General features: G+C 43.9%; 1 protein-coding gene across 1 annotated transcript in view; it reads left to right on the top strand.

Moving 5' to 3' along the window:
• The first annotated feature begins 2,422 nt into the window (after positions 1-2,422).
• The window catches only part of FRS2 (fibroblast growth factor receptor substrate 2), a 36,380-nt gene continuing 14,077 nt past the window's right edge, over positions 2,423-24,725 (top strand). The window contains exons 1-3 of the mRNA XM_082257125.1: positions 2,423-2,525; positions 8,429-8,520; positions 13,513-13,699. Of these exons, the coding sequence (XP_082113251.1) occupies positions 8,455-8,520; positions 13,513-13,699 (253 nt within the window). The 5' untranslated portion in view covers positions 2,423-2,525; positions 8,429-8,454. The remainder of the gene's footprint in view (positions 2,526-8,428; positions 8,521-13,512; positions 13,700-24,725) is intronic.

Raw genomic sequence — 24,725 nt, 5'->3', positions numbered from 1 at the left:
ATGTGAACCAGGCCTAAAGCAATAGTAAAGTCATTAATAGATAAAAACACCGGTCCTCCTGCAGGTTTAACCACTTCTGGATCGCAAGGATTTGCCCCTTTAAAGACCAGGCCATCGGATCAGAGCGCCAGGACCAGTCATCACCAGGTAGGCCAGACACTGCTTGATGGCTATATAATAATGTAATGTGGGCTGCTATGCGTGTGTGTGTGTGTGTGTGTGTGTGTATGTATATGTATATATATTAGAGCTGCACGATTCTGGCCAAAATGAGAATCACGATTTTTTAGCTTGGAATAAAGTTTACGATTCTCTGTGTAAAAAAAAAAAAAAAAAAATTGGGATAACTTTACTGTTATGTTTTTTTTTTTTTTTTTATTCATTAAAGTCTATTAATTGCGTTTGAAAGACTGCTGCGCAAATACAGTGTGACATAAAATATTACAACAATCGCCATTTTTTTTCTGTAGGGTCTCTGCTAAAAAAATATATGAAATGTTTGGGGGTTCGAAGTACTTTTCTAGCAAAAAAAAACTGATTTTAACTTGCAAGCAACAAGTGTCAGAAAAAGGTCCAGTCTTTAAGAGGTTAAACTTCCTTTCTCCCTGGCAGAGGGAAGGAAAAGATACAATGTATTCATTTTTGTTTATAGTTACTGGGAGAGCTGTGTGAGTGAATGAGTCATCCAGCTCACTGAAATGTATCAATTCACAAGTCAGACCCAGGAGCAGAGAAACTCGGTATTTTAAAAATGTCACAATAACAATACTGTGGCTATGCAATACCGCGATATATCGAATTACCGAAAACCGGCATATGTCTAATGGGAACATGAATGGAATAGTTATACCCATTTGGCTTAAAAGTGGAAAGTACACTTTAGGCAGAGATTTGTCGTAAATTGCCAGATTAGTTTGTATCTCCCAGGGAGTGTAGATGGACGAATATTTTCTCAGGTAAATGCTTTCGTACGGGGGATGCTTATGCTACATTTATTTAAGCCTAATCAATTGTTCCTTTGCGTCTATGATGACTCTTTCAGATAGTTTTGATTACTCAGTTTTCATTGGACGTTCAACACCTGCCTAGTGGCAGAAAGATACCTATATTAACCACTTAAGGACCAAGCCTATTTCTGACACATGTTTACAAGTTTAAAATCGGTATTTTTTGCTAGAAAATTACTTAGAACCCAAACATTAGATATTTAAATATTTGTTTTAGCAAAGTCTCTGGAGAATGAAATATTTTGTCACGCAATATTTGCGCAGCGGTCTTTCAAACACATATTTTTTTTTTTTTTGGGGAAAAAATACATTTTTTATTGCATTTAAAAAAACTAAACAGTAAAGTTAGCCCAATTTGTTTTGTATATTGTGAAAAATTGTCACGCCGAGTAAGATACGTAACATGTTACGGTTTAAAATTGCGCACACTCGTAGAATGGCGACAAACTACGGTACTTAAAAATCTTCATAGGCGACGTTTTAAATAATTTTAACGGTTACCAGTTCAGTTACAGAGGAGGTCTTTTTCTAGAATTTATTGCTTTCTCTCTGGTGATCGCGGTGATACCTCACCTGTGGTTGGAACACCATTTTCATTTGCAGGCGCGACTTACATATGCGTTTTCTTTTGTGCACAAGCTCGCAGGGTCAGGGGCGATTTTTACATTTTTTTTCCCTATTTTTTTTTTAGCACGTTTTTAAAAAAATTAAAAAATCTGATCACTTTTATTGCTGTCACAAGCAATGTAAATATCCCTTGTGACAGTATTAGGCAGTGACAGGCACTCTTTATGGAAGATCGGGGGTCTAAAAGACCCCAGACCCCCTCCACTGCACTTCAAAGTATTCAAAATGCTGAAATCTGCATTTTTTTGAATACCGACAACTTTTTAAAAACGGCGCCGTTAGCAGCCGAATAAACTGGAAGTGACGTCGCTTCTGGGTTATTACATCGAAGATCCGATCAAAGCCGAATCTGGTGGGACAGGAGACTTGGGCAGAGCTGTGGAAGGTGGCGAGAAGGGACATCCCCTTCCGCTCTCTGGAAAAAAACGGGTGTGGCTGCTGAGCAGCATCAGCTGTTGTGTCCTGAAACCCGACCTCTGGCTCTAAAAATCGGTACCGGGTTGATCCCTGCAGCTGCGGACATCATCCCGGTAAAACCATTTCTGCAAGCCGACGTACAGGTATATCAGTTTGCAGGAAGTGTTAACAAAAAGTTCTGTCAAACAATTCGGAAGGTTTATGCTACAACTATTTCAAGAACAAAAAACCCTGGAAATGGTAGGATGTGAAATGCTAGGGAAGTGACCTGCGTAGATTACTTGGAATATGTGACTGTAGTACCTAAATATAAATCATTGTTGCCAGTAAGAAGTCCATAAGTTACTGATATTTTTTCTTTCTCTCTTTAAAGATTGGAGGCTATTTAAGAACTCGGTACGGTATGCTATCATGGTACATGACTGACGCCCTAATGCTGCAGCAGAGGTTATGGAGATTAATGGCCAGATCTACGTAAGTTCTCATTGCTGTGATTTCAGAATTTCCTGTCTCTAAAATCTAAGTGTCTAGGTGCACTTTTAGTAAAACATGCTGGAGAGAAATGAATGTTATACATTGTTAGTAAATGTAATGCTATTCCTGTGTAAATAGTAAGTTTGGTTAAGTGCCGGTTCACATTTATACGATGCGGGAACGCTGCGAATATACAGCGTGTTCCCACATTGCATTCGCAGCACAGGCAGTTCACACTGCCTGCGAAGGCAGTTTATGCAATACGCTGGGGGTGTCAATTCAAAGTTAACGACACCCCCAGATCAGATCGCATATTGCAGTGCGATCTGAGAGTTCGCACAGAATCAGATCGCACTAATGCGATCCGATTCTGCTGCGGACCAAAAAAAGTCCTGTGCGTGTTAAGTGCGATTGCGGTGCAAATTCAGCCATACAAACTGTATGGCTGAATTTGCACCGCACAGACATCGTATGTAATTTTAGGAGCAATGCGCTCCGAATTACATGCGAACTCTGTGATCGCATAAATGTGAACCGGCACTTAGAGACGGTTCACACAGCCTGCGTGATAAAACATCATAATTTGTCGATTTGAGCCACTGGTGCCCTGGACTTGTAAAGCGCAAAGCTTTCTTTACCATTTTCTTTTTTAACTTTATTGAAATGCGACTGTGCAACATTTCATTCATTTTTCTGCACTGCAGCTCGCACACAGCACTGGCATACTTGCACTTGCACCCCAAAACACATTCTGCTACCTCTTCCGAATAAGGGGTTACCAACACTTGTGAGACTTTTCCACTGTCTAGATGCATAGAGGGGTCCAAAATCTAAGAAGCACCTTTGGACTGTCAATTAGCGTAAATTGCGCATCTAATTTCCTGACTACCTATCACATTTTAAAATGACATGGAGCACCGGACAGTGGAAACGCCCACAAAATGACCATTTTGGAAAGCAAACACCCCAAGGTGGCTTTACTGGCGTGATGAGGCTGTGCTGGCGTGGCTGCGCAGGACACTGATTAGGCCGCACTGGCGTAGCGTTTGACGCACTGAGGCTGTATATCAGCTACACTATGGGTGGTAAGTGGTTAAACTGCTTTTCTCTATCGCTCATTGACAGACGTAGTCCTCGGTGATACAGCACCTTCGGGTTATGTTGCCTCCACAGGAGTAGGACTAGACAGGAAATAAAATGCTCTGGCCACACCCTAGGGGCAGTCCCAGAGGGTATATCCTCTCTCTCTCTCTGCCACAGCAAATCAGTTTTTTTCTGTCTAGTCAGGAGTAAGGACCTAGATACCTTGCTGGGATCTTCGGTCCTGGCAGGATTTTTTTCTTAAGTTTTTTTTAGACAGCTTTTTTCTCCAGTGTTCCTGTGAGATCTTCAAGCAAGAAAGCTGAACTGGGCGACGGGCTGGATGTTGAGATCCGGTGGTCACCCCAGTTCAGCCTACGAGCGCGTGCAGGCCATAGCTCCGCACTGGGTCGGCCGCGACATAGTCCCACTGAAGGGACTGACCCCGCGAGTTAAACGTCTCGCTGAAACGCCAAGGACCATGAGTCACGGCGTCCGTATTGGTCGACAGCCCTCCCGCCCCGGTGGAGAAGGGTACTGTCAGGAGTTGGTGCCCGTCTGGTTCCGGTATGGTGAGTAGTATGTTCCCCCTTTCCCCTGACGGGTCTTGTGGTGAACGCGGGCCCCTCTCTGTATGGTAAGGATGAGTTCCCCTCTATCCTAAAACATGGCACAGATCCCCCTACTTTGAGTGCGATTTTATGTGCAAAAAGCCAGGAGGCTTGGTTTGGGAGCTGACAATCTAATTGTAAACATGTTAAAAAGATTGTAATTAGTGGCAGTATGGGTATCTTACTGTGATAATATAAGTATCCTACCAGTCAGTAGCCACGGACATGTAGACTGCTTTCCTAGTCAAGTCTCCAGCGATAGCAGGCCTTCCGAACGGCCATGGGGTCCGCCAGGGCCGGTACCGCCGACCAGGCTAAATCCCCATGTAGAGAAGGTGTTGTGATGCTCTGCAGTCACGCCGCTATTCGGTACTAACCGCCGCCATTGTTTGCTAGATCGCACGAGGCCGCCATTTTGGCGTAGCCTCGTGTCTCCAGCATGGGGGCGGCCATGTTTGAGGTGATCCAAACACCTCGTGGAGCTAGGGGAGGCGCCGGAAGGCGTGCAGAGGGGCGGAGCCGCCTCCTTTCTTCCTGGGCAGCCAGCCAAAAGACTTCCTGTTTGTGAACACAGCGCTGTAACCTGTTGCAGTGAACTCTGAGCATCAAGTGGTGAGCCTGGGGGTCTATCTCTCTCTCTCGATCGAGAGAGAGAGAGCAGGTAACACTGAGGGGCTTTTGTGGCGCTGGGGGTCTGGAAAAAAAAAAAACGTTTTTTATTTAAATTTGAATTGTATTTTCCGGGAAATTACTGGAATAATCATGGACCCTGCCATACAAATACCCCCACCTGTTTCCCTCGAGGGGGCCACGGGACCCGCCGGTGCACAGAGTATGGATGCATTTACAGCAGTTTTGGAGTCTTTGGTGGCTCGGGTGGAGGCAGCCTGTCAGGGACGGGGGTCAAGAAAGCGACCCCCGCCTACCCCTATATTATCTGACACCTCTGACTCAGATTCAGAGATGGTCACTGCAGCTGCAGGTCCCTCTGCAAGGGCTGTTATCTCAGGTAAAGCTCCCTCAGACAGTGAGGAGGACGTTCTTTCTCCCGCTATAATTCAGGAAGAAGCATTGGTGGACGCACTAGTTGTGGCGGTGCGGGAAACCTTAAGACTTGAGGTTTCACCGGCAGAGACAACTGAAACAGAGATTCCCTTTGGTACTAACAAGCCCATCAAAACGGTGAAGGTTTTTCCTGTACCCAAGTGTTTTGGTAATAAAATTAAAGGAGAATGGGAGCATTCTAAGCGTACCTTTACTATTTCCAAGCGTATTGCTGGACGCTATCCGTTTGAGGAATCCCTCATTAAGAAATGGACGGTACCACCAGTGGTGGATCCACCTATTTCCAGGCTGAATAAAGCCACGGTTATCCCAGTGGAGGACACTTCGTCCTTTAAGGATCCGGTGGATCGAAAGATGGAAGCGGAGTCCCGCACTATCTTCTCCCTGATAGGGTCAGCATTTAGACCAGTAATTGTTATTGGTCTAGTTTCCCAGACACTTACGGAATGGGCGAGATTGGTACGCCAAGACCTAAGGGGAAAAGATATCCCCCAGGGAACATCTGATTTGATGGAACAGATTATACAAGGGCTACAGTTTGTCTGTGACGCAGCCTTGGATGCTACCCCCCTATTAGGGCATGCATCTATGTCAGCGGTAATCCTCAGACGTGTGCTGTGGTTAAAATGCTGGCGCCACCGGGGGCAAGAGCACTTTCTTGCCACAGGCTGCTAAAGCTAAGGGACCTCGCAACAAGCGAGGACCTTTCTTTACCGCCCATAAAGGGTTCGTACGCCCGGCTGGAACAAGCGGGAAAGGCAAGACTCCTCCAGGAGGGTTCAAGAAAGGCTGGTCGGACAAACAGAGGACCGACTCAGCCAAACCCGAAGCAAAGGATTACACAGCCTGAAGGTGCGCCCCCACCCGGGTTGAGGGTGGGGGGACGTTTTCACCGGTATTCAGGACATTAGATCGAGCATCGACTACTACTACCGGTGCGATTCTTCCCTTCCAACATTTAAGTACCATAGGGAGCGGTAGTCACCGTTCCCTGAATAGATCTTTTCCTTTACCTTTTCCTAAGATTAGTCTCTATTCCCCACAGGAATCGGATCTGGTTGACCAGACAGACCAAGAAGCCTCTAGCCCGGTGACTTCGGTCCCTGAGGTTCAACCAGAAAAGATCACCGTTCCTGATAGGAATCAGGTATCTGATAAATGTGTGGGAACAGAAAACGACCAGACTTTCTCGGATGGTCGGGGCCAGATAGCTCTAGGGACGCCTGGTTCAGATCCAGTCAGCGCCAGTGGTCCTAGAAATTCTAGGCTGGCCTCGTCAAGCCGGCCTGGCCGACTTGGACATGCTAGTCGCAGACGTTCCGTGGGAACTTCGTCTCAGGGAGTGTCTGTGGTCTCAAGGACCAATCTTCCATCGTGCTTTACAGTCGCTGGTTTTAATGGCCTGGCCATTGAGACCCAAGTACTGAAGGACAGAGGGTTGTCAGCTTCAGTCATTCCTACCCTTATTAAAGCAAGGAAAGCGACTTCCAGCAAGGTCTATTATCACACATGGAAGACTTATATTGCGTGGTGCGAATCTTTAGGATTTCCTCCACGTACCTATTCGGTGACTCGAATATTGGCCTTTTTGCAAAAAGGGGTTGAGCAGAAACTAGCCTTGAGCACCATCAAGGGTCAAGTTTCAGCATTAGCAATCTTCTTTCAGAAACCTTTAGCTACCAAGTCCTTGGTGCGGAATTTCATCCAGGGGGTGCGGCACCTGGCTCCACCAGTCCGCGCGCCCTTACCGCCCTGGGATCTTAATTTGGTTTTGTCGGTTCTACAGAAACCTCCCTTTGAAAACATCAGGGAGATTCCCTTGCTTACTTTATCCCAGAAGGTGGCCTTCTTGGTGACTATCACTTCTGCTCGCAGGGTGTCAGAACTGGCTGCATTATCATGCCAGTCCCCATACCTAGTGATTCATAGGGATAAGGTAGTACTTCATCCTAAGCCATCCTTTCTTCCTAAGGTGGTTTCAGATTTTCATCTGAATGAAGATATTGTACTACCTTCCTTGTGTCCTCAGCCCAATCATCATCGGGAACATGCGTTGCATTCCTTGGATGTGGTTCGGGCAATCAGGGTATACCTGAAAGCTACGGAATCATTCCGTAAGACGGATTCACTTTTTGTGATCACGGATGGCCCCAGAAAGGGGTTGCCTGCATCTGCCGCGACTATTGCCAAATGGATTAGACAGACGGTGGTACAGGCTTATTCTATTAAGGGTCAGAGTCCTCCGTTCCCTGTTAGGGCGCACTCCACTCGAGCGCTCAGTACTTCCTGGGCCTTTCGCCATCAGGCGTCAGTGGTCCAGGTATGTAAGGCGGCCACCTGGTCGTCGGTACATACCTTTACAAAATTTTATAAAATTGATGTGATGGCATCGGCGGATGCCTCTTTTGGCCGCAAAGTGCTGCAGGCCGCAATTTGAGGAGACCGGTGGTCTACCTCGAGGGTTTTTTTTCTGTTGAAAAATGTTTTTGTTGAGTCTCATCATTAAGGATGAGCATTGTAAACTTCTAGTTGGCACCGGTTGGGCCTTCTAGATTTGGATTTGATTTCCATTTTCCCACCCCTCATTTGTGATACTGCTCTGGGACTTCCCGAAGGTGCTGTATCACCGAGGACTACGTCTGTCAATGAGCGATAGAGAAAAATGGATTTTTGTAAAATCTTACCGTAAAATCCTTTTCTCTTAGCTCATTGACAGACGTAGTACCCGCCCCTCTGTTTTTGAGTTGGGTTGGGTTAAATTCTCTAAACACTGCTTTTGTGACATAACTGATTTGCTGTGGCAGAGAGAGAGAGGATATACCCTCTGGGACTGCCCCTAGGGTGTGGCCAGAGCATTTTATTTCCTGTCTAGTCCTACTCCTGTGGAGGCAACATAACCCGAAGGTGCTGTATCACCGAGGACTACGTCTGTCAATGAGCTAAGAGAAAAGGATTTTACGGTAAGATTTTACAAAAATCCATTTTTGCAAGGTCAAAACTTTGCCTGAAATTTTGTAATTGTGATACAAAGTTTATACATATTTAAATGTTCTTTTAGTGTGCACATTTTTATTGTAGGTTCTGGAGACACATTGACCTTTGTGTAACATCTCCTAACACTGCTGCTGTTAAATATTCTGTTTCTAGTGATCACATGGTCTTCTAAAGAAGCAATGGGTAGCTGTTGTAGCTGTCCAGATAAAGAAGCTTTTGCAGATAACCAGCAAAATAGGTTCAAGGTAAGTTCTTTTTTTTTTACTTTTCACCTTTCACCGGTTATGGCATAAAGTGACCCTGTCACTATAGTAAAATGTTTCAAGAAAGCATAGCCTGTAAAATACGAATATAAATACGTATTTCTTCCTGCTTGCTCTACTGCTGGGAAAGGTAAACTTTTAGGACTGTTGATCTCCAGTGTACTGTTCAGCTCTGTGGTTCCACCTGCTAATCTCCATGGCATTACTGTGTCCTGCAGAGGTGTGGAGGTCACCAACTTGAACCAGTGATCGCTGCTGGCAACCACTGAAATCAACACTTCCAGATGTGATGGTTTCTTAATTGTCTTTAGGGACTGTTTCACATCAACGTGGAGATGTTGGGTGACACAGGCAGGAGGAGGGCTAAGTATATACACAATAAATTAGGACAAAAGGTGCTACGCTTCTTACCAATTTGTAAAAAACATGATAAATAAACCTTAACAATCTTATCTTAATATCACTGTGCAATCTAAAGAAAACGATCTGTTCCAACATTAACCACTTGTGCTTATTCCATCCAATGTCATGATGACAATACATAATTGTTGAATTTATAAACATGAATATTCTGCAATAGAAAAAAACACTCTTCATCAATACATTGTTTCCTCAGTGCCACACCACTTGTTGTCTTTTTAGGTGCTTATAAATTAAAACCACACATGCCACCTCTGCTCTCCAAACTCTCACTTTAATAGAACAGAAACTGCACCTAGTTGTCGTCATCCATTAACAATGTAGTTATCAAGGTGATTCCCAATCCTCCCGTCCACTTCAGTGTCGCTTGTAATACCACCAATATAACTGGGCTCTGGCCCCTTTAAAACTTCAGGTCACTCATGCGATGGTGTTCATGTTTAGTTTTTAAAATTGTGCTTGTGTTGTCACGAGGACCGCATGCCTCATTTTGTGGATTAAGCTTAAGTAGTTAATGTTGGAACAACTTACTTTATTTAGATTGTAGAGTTATCAGACGATAAGATTGTTTTTGTTTTTTATGTTTATTTTTCACTTCTTTCACAAATTGGTAAGCAGCACAGCACCTTGTACCTTATACTGGCCATACAATTTTCTTATTCAATTTCCTTTAAATTTACCGTCCGCTACGTAGTAGAAGGGCCTGCCTGATTGCATACAAATTGAAAGTGCTTAGGTTTGACCTAATTTTATATGGTTTTGGTAAATCTAAAGGAAAACTGTACAAGAGAATTGACTAATGTATGGCCAGCCTTAGTTTATTTGCAAACTGACTCATCTGTAGCACAAGAGTTTACACTGGTTTAAGTATATACACTCTTCCTTTACAGAAAGCTATGCTTTGCTGGCAAATTTTATTATAGAAGCATTTCAATTAAAAATGCAAGGACGACTTTCTCTTTTTTTTTTTTTTTTTCTTAAATCCAAACTTTCTCTTTCGTTCCTCGACGGTCCATAAATCATAACTAATGGGTTATATTGCTGCCTCCAGGAGTAGGACTAGGCAGAACAAAAAACACGTGTCTATGCCCATGGGCTGTTCTTTGCTTGCTAACCCCCCTCTCTGCTCTAGGTAATCAGTTTTATTCTGTCTAGTCAGGAGTAAGGATGTAGGCTCCTGGCTGGGATCTCTAATCCTAGCAATTTTTTTCTCCTTCCTTACATCTTTTTTTGTTCTCTTGGGAGATCTACAATGAACTGACGGGCTGGATCATTTAGATCCAGTGGTCTGCCCAGCCAGCGAGCGCGTGCAGACCGCAGCTTAGCCCTAGTTGGGCTGCGACATAGCCTCACGACAGAGGCTGGCCCGCGAATTAAACGTCTTACGGGAAAGCATACGACCCAGCTTGGGTCTTAGTCGCAGCTGCCCTTTGGCTGACAGCTCCCCTACTTCGGTGGCGAGGATTCTGTCTGTAGCGTTACCCACACCATGGAAGGGTAAATACTGTCTTCCCCCCCCCCCCCCTCCCCTTTTAGTGTTTTTTTTTTTTTTGGGGGGGGGGGGGTGAACGCTGTTAGGAGGACCCTTAGGTGCATGCCCTACTGTTTGCAGTGTGGATATAGTGCAATGGGGTCCCAGTGCAGAGTGTGCAGCAGAGTCTTCCCTAATGTGTCCTAACTTCGGAGGGGGTCCCCTTGCAGAAGGTGCAGCATTGAAGAGGGCGCAGGGAAGATCCTAGCAGCATGCTTCAGGATTTGTAGCTGATGGTGGCCGTTTTCCCTAAGTCTGGCTGGTCTCCAGGTGGCGGCCGTGTTTGTGTAGCCCGATGTCACGGGGGCCATTTTTCCTTTAGTCCAGGAGACGCTGGATGCGACCAAAGCCTTGTGGGGATGCCGAAGCTCCTCCTCTTCCTCCTCTGTTTCCTCTTCCTGTGCCCGGGACATATGAACAGGGATGGTGTCCATGATGATGCTGGGTTTGAGTTCTCGGTGCTCCTCCAGTCGGTAGGGTTAGTTCTTGGGGGTCCCTGTTATCTCTTTATCTGCGGATAGGTACCCTGAGCCTTGAGGGGATCCTTTAGGGGTGCCTAAAGATAATTTTTGTACTGCAAGGTCATCCTTTCCTTTATGGAGCCTCAGGGTCACATCTCCCCCACTGACCCCCTCATGAAGGTGACCAAACAAAAAAGTAATTGGGGTACCTCATGGAAACCATGGGTCTCCCTAAGAAATGGTTGCAAACAGAAGGCTCATCTCAGGTTAAGAATGCAAATAAACATACTTTATTTTAAATCAATGGACCGACAGTGTACCAAAGCTAAAACATTCTACAGCCAATGGATATACCAGTCCGTGGACTTTCCGCTGCAGATTGTCACACTCAAACTCACATGCACACATAAAGGGGCCCTGACCCTGTGCCCTGCGCCCATGTAAATGTAACCCTGCCCTGTATGATGGTATGGAATCTGCTACAATTTGACCAATCAATAATGCGTTGCATGAAGTTGCAGTGATGCCTCAATGCTGACAGGACAAACCCTGAGTATCATGCATGCACATATTGTCCCAAATCAATATATTCCTGAATGACAGATCAGGTCTGGTGCATCTACCCTTAGTGATCCAATGTACAGACAGTCACTGATGTAGTCATGGTGCACTTGAAATTCTGATTCTGATATACATCCATCAATGTATATGGTAAACTTTTGGTGATAAACCATATGTTGATGTCGGGCTTGGAAAGAGGAATCAAACAGCCTTGTAACATGTAAATGTCATATCCCTGTCTAGGGTATCATGGGGATGACCAAACAGGCCAGAGCAGTGTCTTGTCTTCCAGCAATCCCCAAGTCACAATACCTCAGTACCTTGAATGCAAGGTACTGAGGTATATTGTCTTCCAGCAATTTCCATTTCTTGGTGTGAGTCGATTGGCGCTCATTTTTGAACCCTTTCTGTGACTCACATCTTAACCTTTCTTCAACGGGGGGGTTCCATCAAGGGCCAGGTGTCTGCCTTGGAAATCTTCTTTCAGCGACCCCCTCCAGTCATGCACTCTTTAATTTGTACCTACATTCAGGGGGTTTGACAAGTGGCTCTACCTGTATGGTCTCTTTCGCCGCCATGGGATTTAAATTTAGTGTTTTCGGGTCTCCAGAAACCTCCATTTGAGAATATTCGGGAGATTCCCTTATCTACATTATCCCAGAAGGTGACATTCTTGGTGGCTATATTACCTCGGCCCGCAGGGTATAGGAATTGGCGGCGTTATTTTGTCGCAGTCCCTATTTGATGTTACATAGGGATAAAGTGGTTCTTTGTCCCTGACCATCATTCCTGCCCAAAGTTGTCTCTGACTTCTATTTGAATGAGGACATTGTGTTGCATTCCTTGCGTCCCAAGCTGGCTCATTCCAAGGAATTTGCTTTGCATACCTTGGATGTGGTTCGTACGATTCTGGCGTATCTGGCAGCTACGGCGTCCTTTTGGAGGTCAGACTTGCTTTTTGTGGTTACGGACGGACCAAGAAAAAGGCTGGCCGCTTCTTTGGCTACAGTCTCCAGATGGCTCAGACAGACAGTGTCCCATATTCCATTAAATTTCAGGTTCCACCTTTCCCTGTCACGGTGCATTCTACTCAGACGCTGAGTGCTTCTTGTTCCTTGTGTCATCAGGCGTTAATCAAGTTTGCAAGGGTGCCACTTGGTGGTCAGTGCAAACCTTCACAAAATTCCATTAAGTAGATACTTTGGCATCTACGAATGCTTCTTTTGGCCGCAAAGTTTTGCAGGCTGCTGTTTTGATAGGGGCTTTTTCCTCTTGAGGGGTGTTTTTCTTTGAACGTTTATTTTACAGATGGGGCTCTTGTGACCCAGTTAAAGCTTAGACCAATGTAAGTATGCATATTCAATACCTAGCTAATCCCTGTTGAAGAGAATCGCTATAGTCCTTTTTTCACTTTCTTCCAGGTCCAATGCCAAGAGGCTGCCCTGATACATAGTAACCTCAGGAGGTCACCTGCTTGGCATGGGCACTGTTGAGAGAACACCATGTTTTCTCGTTGAATGCAAATTGTTTTCTGCTTAGACGAGGTGGGTTGGTGATGGAATAATCCCCAGTCAGAGAACGCCTTGTATTCATTGAAAAAAAAAATACTAGGTGTCAAAGAGAATGGCACCCATGTCGAGCGAGGGACCCTCTGAGGTTACTAAGCAGGAGGGCAGCAGCTTGCTATGGGATCCAGAAAATATCGAACATCACTATTGTAGCGGTGGCTACTGCAGTGGTTTTTCACATCCACAGCAATTGGCCAGGTGTGGAATATGCATGCATACATACATTGATTCAAGCTAGACCAGTTTATAATGTAATAAAATAGAAATTACTAGAATTCAGCTTTAAGGTAATTTGAGTGTGGATCTTGATTTTAGAATGTTAATGTGCGCTTACTTCTGAGAACTTGTTCAACAAAGTTAAAATTGAAGTTTCCCGGGAAACTTTTACAGTTTTGTGATGGATGTGTTTTTTTTTTCCCTGTATTTCTGAAAGGTTATTAATGTGGATGATGATGGTAATGAGTTGGGCTCTGGCGTGATGGAGCTGACAGAAAATGAACTCATCCTATACACACGCAAGCGCGACTCTGTCAAATGGCCTTACCTCTGCTTACGCCGCTATGGATATGATTCAAACCTTTTCTCTTTTGAAAGTGGGCGACGGTGTCAGACTGGGCAAGGTGAGTTTATAGACTTTTAGTTAATGTCAGGAGGAACATAATGGAAGTAGGGGCATATACTCTGATTCTGCAACAGTAAACCTAGAATTTTCGATATGAAAACATATAAACCCAAGAAAAAAAAATGTATACCTTGCCTTTTATCGTTAGCTATCTGTGCCACTTCTAATGTTTCTCACACAGCCTAAATGAGTAACAATGGGGGTGCATGCGCAGTAAGCTGAGAAATCTAGTTTGAGAAGTGATGCATGGGAGTATGGTAGACGTGCACCACGTTTATAAGTTGACGGAATAGCTCGGGAGCTATCATTTTAAAAGACAAAAAGAATGGTATGTGTAAGATGAAATTGTCACCTTTTTAAGAAATTTTGGGGGTATAGTAGTAGGTGCTGGATTAGATGATCACAGGAGGAGAATTTTAATTAATGCAGAAGCCAGCAGCACAAGTGACTTAATCGATGTTAAGTAATTGCCCTTGTTTTAGCTTTTTTTTTTGGGAGGGTGGACTTAAATGCTGACATTTTTGTGAATTGTACATGTGCCAAACATAAATTGCATTGCATTCTGTCTTTTTCTTCCCAATTCTGCAATGTTAATGGTAAGACATTTTTGTTGTAGCATAATAGCTAGTGTCGTGTTGCTGCAATCTAACAGCATATAGCTTTGTTTTCTGACAAAATGCAAAACCGTATATATTGCCGTGTTAATGCAGACAGCATCAGTGCAGCAAGAGACAAGAACACTGCATCTATTAAAATGAATGAAGATGTGTGTATGTGTATATAGATATATATATATAATCTGAAAACACAGCAGATCTCGATGAGGAAAATGTAATGCTGGATATCTTGCCTGATATGGACTGGGTAATAATGTGTTAAGGATGCCACATCGATCGCTGGAAATGAAAATAATCAACCTAAAGAGGGCTGAATTCAAAGACACCTCGTAAATCAAAGTAAAAAAAAATGATGCCGCAGGCTAGTCCATTTTGCTGAAATTTCCTAGCAGCAACTCAAAATGGTATGTAATATAGTGTATGTATTAAAGGAACACTTTTTAATCAAGAGTATAGCATCAAGTCAAGTAAACTCCTGGAAGATTGATCTAGTCAGATAAGTAGCAGTGGGGGTTGTTAATCAGTTTAAGCTGCTTTGGTGTTAATGAAATTAACAGGTGCACTAGATGGGAAACAATGAGACAACCACCAAAACAGAATGGTTTTACTAGTGGAGGCCACTGACTTTTTTTTTTTTCTACTCCTCTTTTCTTACTGTTTGACCCTAGCACAAATGCAAAACTAGTGGAAGTGTCCCTACTGGTAGTATGAGGCGATACCTGGACCCTAGAGGTTGCACAGGCATTCCAACTCCTCCAGGATGGCACATCAATACGTGCCATTACCAGAAGGTTTTCGGTGTCTCCCAGCACAGTCTGAAGAGCATGGAGGAGATTCCAGGAGACAGACAGTTACTCTAGGAAAGCTGGACAGGGTAGAAGGTCTTAACCCATCAGCAGGACCAGTATCTGCTCCTTTGTGCAAGGAGAAACAGGATGAGCACTACCAGAGCCCTACAAAATGACCTCCAGCAGGGCATTGGTGTGAATGTCTCTGACAAAGCAGACGGAAACCGACTTTGAGGGTGGCCTAAGGGCCCGACGACCTCTAGTGGTTGTAGTGCTCACTGCCTGGCACTGTGGAGCTTGATTGGCATTTGCCATTGAACATCAGAATCGGCACGTCCACCACTGGCGCACTGTGCTTTACACAGATCAGAGCAGGTTCACCCTGAGCACGTGACCGATGTGGAAGGATCTGGAGAAGCTGTGGAGAACGTTATGCCACCTGTAACATCGTTCAGCTTGACTGGTTTGGTGGTGGGTCAGTGATGGTCTGGGAAAGCCTATCCATGGAGGGAAGCAAAGACCTCTGCTGGCTAAACAATGGCACCCTGACTGCCATTAAATCCTTGGACCCATTGTCAGACCCTACACTGGTGCAGTGGGTCCTGGGTTCCTCCTGGTGCATGACAATGCTCGGCCTCGTGTGATGAGTATGCAGCCAGTTCCTGGAGGATGAAGGAATTTATACCATTTAATGGCCCCCACTCTTACCCGACCTAAATCCAATAAAACACTTCTGCGACATTATTTCGGTCCATCCGATGCCGCTATTGCACCTCAGTTTGTTCAGGACCTTAGTGATGCCCTGGTCCAGATCTGGGAGGAAATAACCCAGGACACCATCCGTTGTCTCATTAGGAGCATGCTCTGACATGGTCAGTCTTGCATACAAGCACGTGGGGCCCATACAAACTACGGATCAACCGATATCGTTTTTTTCAGGTCAGATACCGATTTTCTGGCTACACTTAAGGCCGATAGCCTATATTAGGTGCCGATATTCTGTACATTTAAAGTTTTTATTTACGCTGTTCTTTAAAAAAAGATAAAAAATTGTTCACTTTTATTGCTGTTACAAGGAATGTAAACATCCCTTGTAACAGTAATAGGCAGTGACAGGTACTCTTTATGGAGGGATCTGGGGTCTATAAGATCCCAAACCCCTCCTCTGCACTTAAAAGCATTACAAACGCCAAGTTTGGCTGTTTTGAATACTGTCCTTTATTTTTAAATCAGGCTTCAGTAACCGGAAGTAATCTCATGACATAACTACATCAGAGACCCGATCAGAGTAAAATATTTACAAAAATGTGAGGGGTGTACTCACTTTTGTGAGATACTGTGTGTGTACACACACACTTTTCCCTTTTAATAGCTGCCATTGTCTATCTAAATTTTCTGTCAGTAAAGTTAACGAAAAAGTATCTATAGATGAATAGGTTTAGAGAACCTGAACCTTTCTTAACAAGTAGTTTGGTAAAGTGACAATATTAATATAAAGTAGGCACCCACCCATGCCTGCAAATAATTTGCAGTATCTTTTTTAGAAGCATCCCCAGACCCCCAAAAGCCAGACAACTTTGAGTAACAAAGGCCAAAGCTGACCTGTCTTTTCTCCTTCCACCACCAGTTGGTTAATGAGCCTCTCAAACTTGAGCACAGTTGTACTCTGTGAGCTTAAAGCTGTTTCATTATCCTTGTTGAGTAGAATAAATTGAGTTTCTAAACACCTGAAAACCTTTTCTGAAGAAAACGCTGCATGACGTGACCAAAAGCCTAGGGATTTTGGTTATGTGTTCCATATTGAAAAGAGCGGATTAGCCAGTCTGAACTCTGATCTTCATTTTTAGCAATGGCATCTTACAAGATATCTTGGCTTTTGCTTAAAATCTGGCATTATAGGGTACCTGGAGCCATATATTTTTTAAGGAAAGTTAAGTATTTATAAACCTCTTTTTTGAAATACATATACAGTATGTAAATAGTTTTATGTCCAGAAAAGATTTGTAATTCTGGTAGCCATACCCTTATGTTCTACTTAGAGCAATAGCTTAGAGCAATAGTTTGGCTAATAAACTGCTCTAGTTTTTGAAGGGAAGAACGATGAAGCCGCAGCAGGCTTGGGTCATCTTTTGCTTTTCAGAAAGCTCTGCAACATTTAAAGTGATAAAGTGTTTTTTTTAAGTTTATTTATTTATTTTTTTTTTAAAAATAAACATATACTTACCTCCTCTGTGCAGTGGTTTTGCACAGTGCAGCCCCGATCTTCCTTTTCTCAGGCTCCCTCGTCGGCGCTCCTGGCCCCTCCTGCTGAGTGCCTCCAGAGCAAGCAGCTTGCTATGAGGGCAGTCGATCCACGGCTTTGTGTCCATTCAGACACTGAGCCACAACTAAGCCCCACCCCCTTTCTCTCCCCCATTGGTTCACTGACATTGTCTCGTCCAATCAGGAGGGAGACTCTTGGGTAGCTGAGCTTCTCGTGCAACATTGCTGGATTGAAATGGGGCTGAGAGGGGCTGCTACACACTGAAGGTTTATCTTAATGCATAGAATGCATCAAGATTTAACCACTTCCAGCCCCCCCCCCCCCCCCCCATAGGCAATTGACGGCGGGAAGGTGGTTAAATTATCCCGACCGGACGTCATATGACCGTGGCAGGATAATACGCTTAGCGCCCCCCCCCCCCCCCCACCGCATCTCCGATCTTGGTAAAAAAAATAGCCTAATAACGTAGGCTCTTTACCATGTGACCAGCTGTGTCCAATCACAGCTGGTCACATAGTAAACAGGAAGAGCCGTTGAGTAGAGGGGAGATGATCTGTGGCTCTCCTGACGGGGGGGGGGGGGGTTATCTGTGCTGGTAATCAGAGCATTGATTACCAGTGCAGACCCTTGGGGTGGGGGTGCCACTAGAACCACCAGGGATGCCCACCCATGACCCCAGGGATGCCCACCATGGCCACCAGGGATGGCAATCGGAGCTCAGGGAGCCTGCCACGGATGGCCCTCCCCAACAGTCCTGCACCCCATGCCATCTATCAGTGCTGACCATCATTGCTGACCATCAGTGCTACATATCAGTGCCACCCCATAAGTGCCTCCTCATCAGTACCTGTCAGTGCGGCCTCATCAGTGCTCTTCAGTGCAGGAAAAAAACGTATATATTTACACAATTTTATAACCTAAACAAAAAAACTTTTTTTTTTTTTTTTTTTCAGAATTTTTGGTCTTACCAAAAATACCACCAAAAGAAAGCTCTATTTGTGGGGAAAAATGACATAAATTTGTAGGTACAGTGTTGCATGAACGCGCAATTGTCATTCAAAATGCGACAGCGCTAAAAGCTGAAAATTGGCCAGCGTGGGAAGGGGGGAAAAGTGCCCTGTATTGAAGTGGTTAAAAAAAAAAAAAATAACTGCCTTTAGAACCACTTTAAAGTGGTGTTAACCTCAAAACCAGAAATGTAATACAGTGCATCCAGAAAGTATTCACAGAACTTCACTTTTTTTACATTTTATGTTACAGCCGTATTCCAAAAGTGATTAAATTCGTTGTTTTCCTCAAAACTCTACAAACAATACCCCATAATGACAACATGAAAGAAGCTTGTTTGAAATCTTTTCAAATTTAATAAAATTAACGAAAAATCACATGTACATAAGTATTCACAGCCTTTGCTCAATACTTTATTAAAGCACCTTTGGCACTATTTAAAGGCTCAAGTCTTTTTGAGTATGATGCTACAAGCTTGACACATCTATTTTTGGGCAGTTTATCCCATTATACTTTGTAGAACCTCTCAATCTCCCATCAGGTTGGACAAGGAGCGTCAGTGCACATCCATTTCCAGATCTCTCCAGAAATGTTCAGTCTGGTTCAGGTTTGGGCTCTGGCTGGGCCACTTGACAACATTCACAGAGTTGTCCCGTAGCCACTTTTGTTATCTTGGCTGTTTGCTTAGGGTCATTGTGCTGTTGGAAGATGAACCTTCGCCCCAATCTGAGATCCAGAGCGCTCTGGAGCAGGTCTTCATCAAGGATGTCTCGGTATTTTGCTGCATTCATCTTTTCCTCGATCTTGACTAGTTTCCCAGTTCCTGCTGCTGAAAAACACCCCACAGCATGATGCCACCACCATGCTTCACTGTAGGGATGGTATTGGCCAGGTGATGAGCAGTGCCTGGTTTCCTCTAGACATGACACTTGCCATTCAGGCCAAAGAGTTCAATGTTTGTTTCATCAGACCAGAGAATTTTGTTTCTCATGAGTCCTTCGAGTGCCTTTTGGAAAACTCCAGACCGGCTGCCATGTGCCTTTTACTAAGGAGTGGCTTCCGTCTGGCCGCTTTACCATACAGGCCTAATTGGTGGAGTGCTGCAGAGATGGTGGATCTTCTGGAAGGTTCTCCTCTCCCCACAGAGAAACGCTGAAGCTCTATCAGAGTGACCATCGGGTTCTTGGTCATCTCCAGGACTAAGGCCCTTCTCCTCTGATCGCTTAGTATGGCTGGACGGCACGCTCTGGGAAGAGTCCTGGTTGTTCCAAACTTATTCCATTTACGGATGTTGGAAGCCACTGTGCTCATTGGGACCTTCAATGCTGCAGAAACCCTTCCCCCTAGATATGTGCCTTGATACAATCCTGTCTCAGAGGTCTACAGGCAATTCCTTGGACTTCATGGCTTGGTTTGTGCTCTGACATGCACTGTTAATGGTGGGATCTTATATAGACAGGTGTGTGCCTTTCCAAATCATGTCCAATCAACTGATTTTACTACAGGTGGATTCCAAGTTGTAGAAACATCTCAAGGATGATCAGTCGAAATAGGATGCGCCTGAGCTCCATTTTGAGTGTTCTGGCAAAGGCTGTGAATGTTTTTTTTTATTTTTTTATTTTTTATATATATATATATATATATATATATATATATATATATATATATATATATATATATATATATATATATATATATATATATATAATTTGCAAGGATTTCAAACTAACTTCTTTCATGTTGTCATTATGGGGTATTGTTTGTAGAATTTTGAGGGAAAAAAATGAATTGTAAAATCCAGCTGTAACCTAAATAAATGTGGGTAAAGTGAAGAGCTGTGAGTACTTTCCGGATGCACTGTATATTGCAGCTTACAAATATGTGGTGGCTTCATTCGGTTTTTTACTTTTTTTTTTTTCCCCCCTCTTTTTATTCAGTGATTTGGCCAGTAACACACCCTCCTGTATTAGAGCACCTCCACTATGGATGAAGGAGCGCAGGGGCACCTTTGGACAGCAAAATTGTTAATCTGAGGGGAGTGTTAGATGTACTAGCAGAAAATATATGCTAAATTGAAGCCAAACTCTAGCGAATAATCAGTTACAGCAAACCCTTTAATCTCTTGCATTTTTTTGATGGGTGTGCTCTTCCTTATTCTTGATGGTTGGGGAATAGCTACACCTTAAGGAGTAGGGCACTAGGCACAGAAAAAAAAAACGCACACAACCACCTATGGGCTGTCTTAACTGATAGTCAACCCCCTCTCTGCTCAGCTGCTGGTCAACTCTGTTTTTTCTGCCTCTTGTAAGGAGAGGACCTAGCTCCCTGCTGAGATCTGTAGTTCCATAGTTTTTTTTTTTTTTTTTTTGTTCCTTGGATTTTTTCTTTGGAGATCTTCAACAGCTGGGCTGCGCGATAGGCTGGACAATCTAGATCACTGGTTCTCAACTCCTGTCTTCAGGACCCACTAACAGGCCAGATTAAGTATAACCTTGGGGAGATGCAGACTAGAATACTGCAATCACTGAGCAGCAAATTGTATCACCTGTGATGCATTTCAGTTATCTTGCAAACTTGGCTTGTTAATGGGCCTGGAGGAGACGAGTTGAGAACCACTGATCTAGATCCAGTGGTCATCCCAGCCTTGCCAGCAAGTACATGGAGACTTGCAGGGTCAACTGCGACTGCCCTATTCTGGATCTTGGGGCAGCCTGAGGGTGTTTCTCACAGGGGACAATTATGACAGGTTGACTAGATGTGGATCTTCTGGCCTCCCAACTCAACAGGAAGGTGTTAAGTTTTGTGGCAAGAGCATGAGATCCCCTGGCAGATGTGACGGGATGCTCTGGTGGTGCTATAGAGCCATTATGCGTTTTCCTCTCTAAAACATCTTCCTCGTCTGCTGCACAGGATAGAGGACACAGGGATCCTGATCATTCTGGTCTTGGCAATCCCGGTGCGTTAACGTGGTATGGCTCCTCAGCCGGAAGATTTTCTGTCTCAAGGTCCAATCTTCCACCGTGCTATACCATTTACCATTACTGGCTTTGACAGCTTGGCTATTGCCAGTTTCTAAGAGACACGGGGTTCTTAGTCTCTGATTCCCACCATGGTGATGAAGGCGTGTAAATTTACCTCTCAGAAGTAGAGCTGCACGATTAATCGTATGAAAATCGCGATCTCGATTCACCCCCTCTGACGATCTAAACCTGACATATGCTCGATTCTTTGCATAGCTGAGGGAGCAGAGAAAACAGCTGTGGAAAACTCCCAGTAACTATAAACAAAATGATTACATTGTATCGTTCCTCCTGCAAACTCCTATCAGCATTTAAGTCTCCCAGTAACTATAAACAAAATTATTACATTGTATCTTTTCCTTCCCTCTGCCAGGGAGAAAGGAAGTTTAACCTCTTAAAGACTAGAACTTTTTCTGACACTTGTTGCTTGCAAGTTAAAATCATTTTTTTTTGCTAGAAAAGTACTTAGAACCCCCAAACATTTTATATATTTTTTTAGCAGAGACCCTACAGAATAAAATGGCGATTGTTGTAATATTTTATGTCACACTGTATTTGCGCAGCAGTCTTTCAAACGCAATTAATAAACTTTAATGAATAAAAAAAAAAAACGTAACAGTAAAGTTATCCCAATTTTTTTTTGTTACACAGAGAATCGTGAGAGAATCGTGATCTTTATTCCAAGCTAAAAAATCGTGATTCTCATTTTGGCCAGAATCGTGCAGCTCTACTCAGAAGATGTTTGGAAAGCTTACATTTCATGGAATAAGGCTGCAGTTTTGACCACGGTTTCTTCTTGGTGTCTTAAATGTTGGCCTTAATCCAACAGGGCGTTTGATTAGAAACTGGCTTTATGTACCATTTAAGGGCTGGGCTTCTGCCCTTGTGATTTTTCCTTTCAGCACCCTTTGGCCACGCACCACTTGAGAAGTACCTTGTTTCAAGGGGTTCAGCATGTAGCTAATCCAGTGCGATCTCCGTTGCTGCCAAGGGATGAGAACTTGGTTTGTTTTGGTTCTTCAAAAGCCTCCCTTTGAGAGTACTGGGGATCGTCCCTTACTCTCTCTCAGGTGGTCACTGTTTGGTTGCTGACAATCTTGTCCTGTAAGTCTTTGTATTTACGCAGAGATCAGATGGTTCTCCGTCTGCGTCCCTCTTTCCTTTTAAGGATAGTCTCTGAATTTCACCTGAATGAGGACATCATCCTTCCTTCCCTGTGTCCGTACCCTTCACATCCCAAGGGGGTTGGATGTGGTCTGGGCAGTTTGTGTGTAGCTGTTTGTTGCTGCCTCCTTCTGGAAGTTGGATTTTATTTTTGTTATTGCGGATGGCCCTAGAAAAGGCCTGGCGACCTCCTCTGCCACTATTTCCCCATAGATCTGGCAGACGGTTGTGCATGTGCAGGCTTTTGCCATTTAAGGGGTGGATACTTCCCTGTTACGGCACACTTAAAAGGGAAATGGATGCCTCTTGGGTGTATTGACCTCAGATGCCTGTGTCCTCAAGATTGCAAGACTGGTGCCTGGTTGTCTGTTCACACCTTTTACTAAGTTTTTTTAAAGTGGATATTTGGGCATCTTTGGATGCGGGTTTCGGGTGTGATGTTTTGCAGGTGGCCATTAGAGGTTTCTTCCTCCTGGGGGGTTCTCGGGTGCTGTTGCATGTTCTTTCTCTGGTTACCCACCCTTCCCTGTGGCACTGCTTTGGGACTTCTCTATGGTCAAGCATAAGGAAGAGCTGTGGCCATCAATGAACGGAAAAGAAAATGTAATTGAGTTAATTGATGGATACCCCACCTGCCCCTCTTCTGACTTTTCCCCTGTGCTGCTTTGTGACTAACTGGGCTGCTTATAGCAGAGAGGGGGTAGTTAAGAATGCCCTAGGTGGTACTGTGTTCTTCTTTTTTTTTTTTTTGCTTGGTGTCCTAATCCTGGTGGTGCTATAATTCTGCAGTTAGGATTAAAGAAGTACGGTGTCCTTCAACGAACTCCAAGAAAAGGATTTTACGTTGCGCAACAAAATTATCCTTTTTTTTTTTTTTTTGTCACAAAGTTAAATGGTTTGTCTTATCCATGTAACTGCTACGTCTTATCCATGTAACTGCTACATCTTCAGGAGAGCTTGTTCTTTTGAAAACCAGGCTTACTGGCTGGATCACCAGGTGAAAATAAAGCCTAAAAATGAAAACCGCCATCGCATCTAGGATTTGGTAGGCTGCTATATAATATTTGGTTTTAATTCCACTTTATTATATTGCAGCTTACCAGTCCTTGGATGTGGTGGCTGCTGTGCTGTCCACAAGGCAACTGGAAGAAATGTAACTGATAATGCATACAGGGGTACAGAGTGCAGAAGATGTCTAGTAGGATCTTTTGTTTTTTTTTTTGTTTTTGCATTTATCTAACAGCTTTAACAAAACACTATTGATGATATCTTAAACAGACCAAAAATTAGCAAATAGGAGTAGTTCATTGCTAGGGTTTATATGCACTTTAAACTAACGTTTTAATATTGCTCTACGTTATTGCTCAATATTAAAGCCCTGGGGGTGGCAGACAAGCCATTGACTGCTTCACAAATTAGTGATTTCAGTTTTTCCCCACTGTACAGATCCTAAAGAAATATTTTTTATCTGGTCCAAATAGAAGTGATCAAAGAAATGTAATTTTGGGCTAGTCTTATGAATGAGAGTTTTTTCATTTTTAAATGGTATGTATATGGACAACTGCACATTTACACCAAACCCCTCTAACACAGCCATTCTCACTCTAACACTAATCTTTAACACCTACCATCGCATCTGCTTACTCAACTTTGTAACCGAGCCCTATCCTTCCACATTGTTTAATTTTCCTCACACAGTTGCACCTTGTGTGCTGAGCCCTCATAGCCTTATATGGGACAGTTTTGTAATGCAGCTTTAAAGTGATTGTGAAGTTATATTTCTTCCTAAATAACAAACGTGTCCTACTCACGAAACTGTTTTGCACGGAGTGGCCCTAAACCTATTTTCAGCTCTTTCATCCTGCCTTCTAAATGCCCCATAACAATTTGCTTGCTATGGATGTGTGAGGGCTCAATCTATGGCCAAACTCTGCATCTATTGACACACGGCATGAGCCCCACCCCCTGCTCCTTTCTCAACAGCAGCGCTATTGGCTCCTTTTGCTATCCCCATTCCTTGTGAGAGAACAGAGATCAGTGCTGCTGCTCTTCGGCACTGTGCCGGATCAAATGTGTGTGTGTGTGTGTGGGGGGGGGGGGGGGTGCTGGCTGTGGAAAGATTTTTTTCGTTTGTTTTAAGCCTCAAGATTTTGTTCAACTTTCA

The sequence above is a fragment of the Pelophylax lessonae genome (genome assembly GCF_965119305.1).
Source record: "Pelophylax lessonae genome assembly, chromosome: 4".
Classification (NCBI taxonomy): domain Eukaryota; kingdom Metazoa; phylum Chordata; class Amphibia; order Anura; family Ranidae; genus Pelophylax; species Pelophylax lessonae.
Note: the sequence above shows the minus strand (reverse complement) of the source record. Positions and strands in the feature narration are given on the sequence as shown.